Below are 8,527 nucleotides of genomic sequence, written 5' to 3'. Positions count from 1 at the left end.
ATATATATATATATATATATATATATATATATATATATACTCGTATATATGGAGAAAGGGAGAAACATTATAGTCACAGAATAAGATCAGACAAAGAAAAAGATAGACAGAGAGAGACGTGGGAAAGAAAGAGTGAGAGATAGATAGATAGATAGATAGATAGATAGATAGATAGATAGATAGATAGATAGATAGATAGATAGATAGATAGATAGATAGATAGATAGATAGATAGATAGATAGATAGATAGATAAATGGATAGATAGATAGATAGATAGATAGATAGATAGATAGATAGATAGATAGATAGATAGATAGATAGATAGATAGATAGATAGATAGATCGAAAGAGAGATAGAGACAGAGACAGAGACAGAGAGTAAGACAAAAGGAGCAATTGGGAGGGAGAGAGAGGGAGAGAGAGAGAGAGAGAGAGAGAGAGAGAGACAGAGAGAGAGAGAGTCTGAGAGAGACAGACAGATAGACAGACAGACAGATAGATAGATAGATAGATAGATAGATAGATAGATAGATAGATAGATAGATAGATAGATAGATAGATAGATAGATAGAGCGAAAGGGGAGAGACAGACAGACATACAAACAGACAGACGGACAGATGATCAAGGAAAATGACATAATAAGAAACACCCAGGAAGTGCTGGGTGTCTGAAGTAAGAGGACCTGTATAAAAGTCAATAACTAGGCTGTTATGGGACCAAATTTAACCAAACTTTGATTTTAAAAATCAACTAAAGCGATGATGTGAACTCATTGCTATGAAGAAAAAAAAAAGTATTTTCAAATTTCAACCAAAACTGTAAGAAGCTCGAAACTTTGCAACATTTTAACCAACAATTAATAGGCTGTATGATGTGAAGCACACATTTATATGAAATTGGCAATCAAATAATATGGTAGCAAAGATCAGGAAGGCATCAAGAACTATTGGTAGAGACCTAAGTAACTTTGAATATCTGCACAAGACAAACGTTCTAAAAAAGGCGGAAATGATGCTTAGTGACCATGGGTACCCACTGGCATCGGAATTTCAACTATCGTCCCTGCAGCAAACGATACATTTCCAAAAAAGCAAGAACAGACAGATATAGAAATTTATTTGTACCAACTGCAGTGAGGTTACTGAACCCACAGTGCTACAAATGATTCAGAGAGAGAGAGAGAGAGAGAGAGAGAGAGAGAGAGAGAGAGAGAGAGAGAGAGAGAGAGAGAGAGAGAGAGAGATAGAGATAGAGATAGAGATAGAGAGAGAGAGAGAGAGAGAGAGAGAGAGAGAGAGAGAGAGTGAGAGAGAGAGAGAGTTGTCCCAGCATGTGAGACATTTGTTTTTACTAATGTCCAGTCCCGTTCTGCGTATGCGTGAGTGCACCTTACCTTTGTAACGACAAATTTCTCTCTGCGAGATGAATAAATATTGTCATCTTCATTGTCATTGTCATTAACTCAGGGAAGTGATTTAAATTGTATTCTCCTGGTGTTGACCAATTCTCTCTTTATAATCTGGTGTACATCATTGGAAATTCTGAATAACCCTGCGGCATATTCTCTGTTCAACATTATTTCCAACTGTTTAATTGTTTGTTGCTTTTTCCCCCGCAAAGAATGTTTATAAAGAATCCCAAGTGAAATAATTGAGGGTGTTTTAGTCGAGGGAATACGGTGACCATTCATTACTTGTGAACTTTCGTTCCCACAATCTTTCTTGTAACCTTGCAAGGGCCACTCATGACGTGTGGGGGCGTCAGTCCATCCTACAGAAACTACACCCCATCAACAGCATAACAAATTTTCTCCTTCCATAACATCTCCTAAGCTTTCTCAGCACGGTGCAACAAATACATCTGATGTGACTGACGGTCAAGGTTTTACCGACCCTCCCTTGTATAACCAGAACAGGTCGCTGAATGCTTAAGAAATGAAGTTTTGCGTTTTACCCAAGTTTGGTTGAAATTTTGAAAACGTGGTACCTTTCGAATACGTTGATTTATGTTCTCAATAGTTTAGCAATTATATCATTTTGATGTAATTGGTGTAAAAAATAAATCCTTATTTATAGGCACCCAGCTTTTTGTCATCAGACTGGGTTAGTCTATCTATCTATCTATCTATCTATCTATCTATCTATCTATCTATCTATCTATCTATGAAAATCACTCAGCCACCTTTCTTGGAGAATATCAGGGCTACAGAAAAGAGCAACGCCCAGACAGTTATCATCACGGGGATGTAATGAGTGACGTCCTCTGAGACCCGGAGTCGTAGGTAGGACGCTGTGTAAGTCAGGAGATTGCCGTAGTATATCTGTGAACATTGGGAACATCAGTCTGAGGTTGAACAAAGAGCATAGACTTGTATTTATGAGAACCTAGACCGTTCACTCTCACGGAATTATCACAATAACAACAACAACAACAACAACAACAGCAAGGTAAAATTAAAGGAGAAGAAATAACGCACCACCGCCATAATCACTCTTACCACTATAACCGCTACCGCCGCCACCACCACCACCACCACCACCAACAACAACAATAACAACAACAACAACATTAACAACAACAACAACAACAACAACAACAACAACAACAACAACAACAGCAACAGCAACAGCAATCACAAGAACATTCTGGCTTGTTTGTCTGCTTGTTTGTTTGTTTGTTTGTTTTTATTCTCTTGTGGTTAGGGTACCGGACTCGTAATGGGAAGATTGTGGGTTCGGGGGTTCTAGCCTCAGGCCCGACGTTGTGTTGGTAGGAAAGACACTTTTCACGAGTTTAACTCACTTCTCCCAGATGGGAATGCATACTCGGCCATGGACAGCGAAAGATCTTGTCATTATGTTAGTGTTTTATTTAGCTCTTTTACAATGGTAGTTTGCACTGTATGCTTCCCGGGAAGGTCTGCTGGGGTAATAATGTAGAAGGTAAAAGGAATAAAGCTTGCTGTTGATCCATACAACTATTATAATAACGACATGACCAACGTTAATAACAACAGTAACTCCACGACCAAAAACAAAAACAACAACAACATCACCAACAAGTCTAACAACAACAACAAGAGATACACCTCCACTACCATCATCCTCATCAACATAAAGTGCCTCAAGGCTATAGAGATGGCTAAGAGATTACCAGACAACCATCCTAGAAAGAAAGCCCTTGATCAAGCAGCCAAGCCTAAAAACCGCAGGAAAAGTTGGTTTCGGATGGGCACCGATCTAGCAGACCACCTCCTCCATGAAGCAGAGAATCGATGGCCGATCAATCTGGTGAGAGCTAGTCCATGGGAGTCCCATGGCGAAATCGAAATTCGGACAGAACTGAGAGGAGTAAAAGGAAAAGGTGATGATCCTGTAAAGGCACGTGAAGCAGCTGAGGATGTGATCAAAGAGGTTGGTGCGGATGTGACAATTTTCACCGATGGATCGGCTGTCCCAGGATACCGCGAAGGTGGTGATAATGAATGATGAACCACCACGAACAGAAATGATTAAAACTAAAGGCGCATTCCATACATCCTCTTATGACGAGGAATGCCAGGCAATGATGTCTGCTGCACAATGGATTGCTGACAATTGCCACAGTAGCACCAATGTGCTGATCTTGACTGACAGTCAGTCTCTCTGTAAGGGGCTGCTGGGCAACAGCTCGGACATGAATGATTTGCACTGCAAGTTCAGTGAAGCCAGAACCACAATAAAAATCCAGTGGATTCCAAGCCATGTTGGAATAGAAGGAAATGAGGCAGCAGACCAAGCTGCTAATGAAGCCAGAGAGATTGAGGGAGACAGACGACCAACAACATACAGAGGAGTCTTTCCAATGAACAAGAGGGAAATCAGAGACCCACCATGTAGAACTAAGTGCCAGCACCTGGAACATGTGTATTCTGGGTATTCCTATAAGCGGGAACAAAAATCTATCACATGTCGCTTTGACCAGGTTGAGCTAGCGAGACTGCGGTCGGACCATCGTAGGGGTTTAAGATGGTATAAGAACTTTGTAAATGAAGAGCTCAGCCCATGTTGCCGAAAATGCGGCGATGAAAAGCAGGATGTCAAACATATGTTTGAATGTCCAGGAACAATGGCAATTCGAATGGATTTATTTGGAAGATTGGAGGTGCTGCTAAGCATATTGACAATGGAACCGAAAAAGAGCCTCGCTCTCTCTCGAAGATTTCTTCGTGGAGTTCGCCACGCCCATTAAAGAAACAAAAAAACCCCACATCAATAACAACAACAAGAACAACAAGAACCCAACGGCAACAACAACATCAGCAACAGCAACAATAACAAGCAAACTTCAACCAGTAATTTCCTTACCACAGCCACCACCAGTTCCACGACAACAACAGAAACAGTAACACCACCACCACCAATAACGACATCACATTTATACTACCACCACAACCACCAACAACAACAATAACAATATAATCAACAACAACAACAACAACAACAACAACAACAATGACGACGACATCGAAGGCATAACGACAACACCAATAGAACAGGGTAAACAATAACAGAAACTCCATTACAACAACCACCGACAACGTCTACAGCAACAACAACAACAAAAACAACAAAAACAACAACAACAATAATGACACCACCACCACCAACAACAACAACAACATGACAGGCGCCCTAACGACAGTCAGTAAATTTACTCACAGCAACACCTCCTGGTAAGTTTATCAAGAACAGGCCAATGTACGTCATCCATTTTTGAACTTTCGGTTTCTGAAGAGTTTTGCACAACTGCTTCAAATTGGCAGACATTCTGAGGTTAATTAAGCCAGCCAGTCTCTGCCTCGCTTGTCTGGTTCCTGCTCTTGTTCTATATATTGTTCTTTATTTTGTTTCTATTGTTCCTCTTTTTCTCGTTCTCAATCTTATTCTTCCGTTGCGCCGTTTGTGTAGCTGCCAGACTGTATAAAAAGTATGTCTTAACTCACATAGTTTTGCTCGCGTTTCCCATACAACGTTAGTTGCTTCTGTTACTGCTCTTGTGTACTTCTCTAGTAACGCCCGCTGCTGTTATCGGCGTTGTATTGAGTCTTTGTTTACGTGTCGGGTGATTCAAAAACGAAGTACGGGCAATGCACTATACCCAGGGAAATAAAAACGAATGAATTTCAACCATCTGAACACAGTGGTTGTCGTAAGCGTCCTGTTTATAAATCCACCAACAGCCACGTGTGAGTTATTGACGAGGATCGAACACTTCATAAACAACTGCGGCCACCTGTCGCTCTCAAGGCATCGTGGGAAACGAGTTTAGAGTGAACTTCTGTGGAGTTGGGGGTGGAAAGAGATGGCCCAGAATTATATTACACATTAAATAAAGTAGGGAAAAAAAAAAGAAAATTAAAAAATAAAAGATTAAATAATAATAATAATAATAATAATAATAATAATAATAATAATAATAATAATAATAATAATAATAATCATAATAATCATAATAATCATAATAATAATCGTAATAATAATAATAACAATAAAAATTAGATAATTGTAATAATAATAATAACAACAATATAATAATAATGTAATAAGATACACGTAATAATGATAATAATTATTATTATTGTCTGCTCTAGCGGGGACTCATACGGCTTAGCAACGAGCCCTTGAACCCGCAGATTTTACTTATATTATATCTAATGTCCCCAGAGATTCTGATGATAGATGAAATATCTTGCTCAGTTGGGAATTGGATGTGTTTTATGCCATCTAATAAGCTGAATAGTTTTAGATACCCAACTGATGTTATTTCCTTACAAAACTCAGAGAAGCTTGTCGTCAGATGGTATCTCAAAATGTAACAAGTATGCTGTGTGCTGGGATGGTGTATCTCACTACCCAAGGTTGACCCTGAAAGGAGGTGGGGGATTATAAAATTTTACTTTGAAAACATAAAAAGAGGACGCCATTGGTAAGTTCTACACAATATTTCTGTCCCCTCATTTGTTTATGTTTCTCCACCTTGTTTTTGCTTTGTTCTGACGGCCCGTTGTCATGCATCTTTGAAAACATAATTCCAGGCGCAGATGTTTCACGGTCTCATTGACACAATTTAAATAATGCAGAAGGCGGGCTGATTAGACCACACTGGCAGAACTAGAAACAAAGTCAGAGCATTAAAACCATGGACACTCGATTAAATAACTCTTCTTTCCGGATTTGACCTCATGCATTTTGCGCACGACCAAGAGCCCACCTCTGGCTGTTGTGCTTCTCTTTATCTAAAATATACCTCAGAGGACGTTCCCATTGACCGTCCAGCGATTTCATTTTGCGGCAAGCTTGCATGACAATTTACGCTTTGCGCCATCGTCAAGTCTAGACATTTAACAATCACGCATTATGCACAGTAATTAAATAACCGTTTTCGTGTCAAACTACCCAGTTTTATTGGCAATTGCGGACGTACTGTGCTATAGTATTCATAGCAAGGTAACCGTACATGTTGCACATTGAATTACAGTGTTACCTACAAATTAATCCAATGTACTTGTTAATAAGGAATAAAAATAATTGTTTTTCGAATACTTCATTATTGTCGGTGCGTTATGCTCGGGTAAAGATCTACAGTGTACGTACTTTGGGAGTATGTGAGCTGACGCGTGTGGGAGGAATACTGTACAATCATATCATTCTTATGTACTCACAAAAAAGCCATTAATCTGTTGTTTTTTTTTCTTTTTTAGAGGAGGGGTGTTCCTTTTAATACTGACAGTCAGAAAGTTAGACATCTACAAGTTGGCTATGCTTTTAATGCTTGTCTAAAACGAAATCACAAGGAAGCGAGAAAAATATTCCATCTGAGACAGGGGCATATACGGGAAGTAGGAGGGGAGCTTCCTTAGGCCCAGCAGGTGGGATCAAGGATCTCTTGTCCTGTCGGCAAGCAGTGGCCAAATCCTCACACCGCTCAAGTGCTATCTTAGCTTCTCTGAAAAATAGCATGTGTCAGTCACATTCATTGCCACCAGTGCTTGACAGAACTGCAGTTCAATCTTCATGAAATTTTCACAGAATGAAGAAAAGATGTTATATCGCCTGTTGAATTTTTTAATATTTGGAATAGCTTTTTGTTTGTGGTGCCATGAGTGTGAATTTTCACGGATTTTTGGCAAACTTGAATGCTATCTCAGAAAAAAATTTATTAAATCAAAAAAAAAAAAAATTCGTTTAGGAAAAAACAACAGACAATTTTTTAAAAATATAATGTTTGTTAACATGCATGCAAAAAAAAAAAAAACACATTTAATTTCCATGAGCAGTAAGTGCGGTATTCATTACTTAAGACATGTCAACAAAATCCAATATGGTCGCCGTATCCATGGAAACGAAACCTTTTTCTCAAATTTGATTGCGGTTTTTAAGACTCCTTACTATGCTTATTATATGTGTGACATTTTTCGTTAAAGGCTTCTATTTCATCAATGTCCATAACACAAGATGCAGACGTGGCCTTCGTAGTTGGTCAGGGCTTACTTCAGGATTATCTGGGGACACACGATTTCGGCACTTGGAAAATTGTTGGATGAAGGCCTCTTCCAGTTGTATGTTCCATTTGTACATTTTCAGGCCAATGCAAGGCGCAGACACCTATAAAATAGGTGATATCCTTTACCTTTAATTTATTAAGGCAGACTCGCCACCAAGGTTTTGCGTTTCTCAATGTCTTTAGGAAATTTGCAGACTGACACCTTCTGAACACCAGGCTGATTTCGATATCTAAATTTACAATTGTACACAGAACATTTCCTCCCCATGTTTACAAATAAAGTCTAGCTCAAATTACTTTCATTCTTTGCACTCGAATTCTTCAACTGTTTCCAAATCGTTCCTTCTTTACAACAGAATTTGTACTGCATGTAACAGAATGTTCGTGTGAAACAACAGAAAATATTGCCAAAAGGCCTGGAAGACACACTGCATCGCTGAATAAGATAACAGGATCAAGCTGGTGCGTAAAATTCTGTTGATTCAAAATCGCATTGGCCGTTATCACCGCTGTGTCACTAGAAGATGCTAAAGATTCATAGAGCCAACAATTGGAGCTAGAGAGACGTTAGCTTTGACAACATGGTCAACTGGAAATACATGGACGTCAGACTGCAACGTAACATCAAGAGAACTTGTTGGGACCAACAGGGCAGAACAAGAATCTAGCTCCTGGAGCTCTCCAGTATTTTTTTAAGTTGGGTGAGTTTGGTCAAATGTGACCACTGGCGAACTTTTTCGGGGCGTTTAACAAGTAACCAGTGGAAGACCTGATGTGTCAAAGCATGACACAGAAATATCTAATTCTGGTGTCTCACGTGTCTTCAATTTCTCTTCCCGATATATCATCAAGCGACAACGATTTGGGGGAAGACTTCTCGCCTTGATGATTAGCACATTTGCAAGATTTCGAAAGTGGCGAAGAATGAGGAAGAAGAGGGTAAGGCAGATGAAAGTGATGTATGATGATGGAAAAGCCC

At 39.3% G+C, this 8,527-nt stretch overlaps 1 protein-coding gene across 1 annotated transcript in view; it reads right to left on the bottom strand.

Moving 5' to 3' along the window:
• The window catches only part of LOC118477403, an 8,819-nt gene extending 3,503 nt beyond the window's left edge, over positions 1–5,316 (bottom strand). The window contains exons 1-2 of the mRNA XM_035968805.1: positions 4,704–5,316; positions 2,185–2,323 (exon numbers count right to left, since the gene is read on the bottom strand). Coding sequence (XP_035824698.1) covers positions 2,185–2,323; positions 4,704–4,811 — 247 coding nt within the window. The 5' untranslated portion in view covers positions 4,812–5,316. The remainder of the gene's footprint in view (positions 1–2,184; positions 2,324–4,703) is intronic.
• Between the last annotated feature and the right edge of the window lie 3,211 nt (positions 5,317–8,527).

The sequence above is a fragment of the Aplysia californica genome, unplaced genomic scaffold, assembly GCF_000002075.1.
Source record: "Aplysia californica isolate F4 #8 unplaced genomic scaffold, AplCal3.0 scaffold00084, whole genome shotgun sequence".
Classification (NCBI taxonomy): domain Eukaryota; kingdom Metazoa; phylum Mollusca; class Gastropoda; order Aplysiida; family Aplysiidae; genus Aplysia; species Aplysia californica.
The sequence above is the reverse complement of the archived record's forward strand: the minus strand, read 5'-3'. Positions and strand labels throughout refer to the sequence as shown.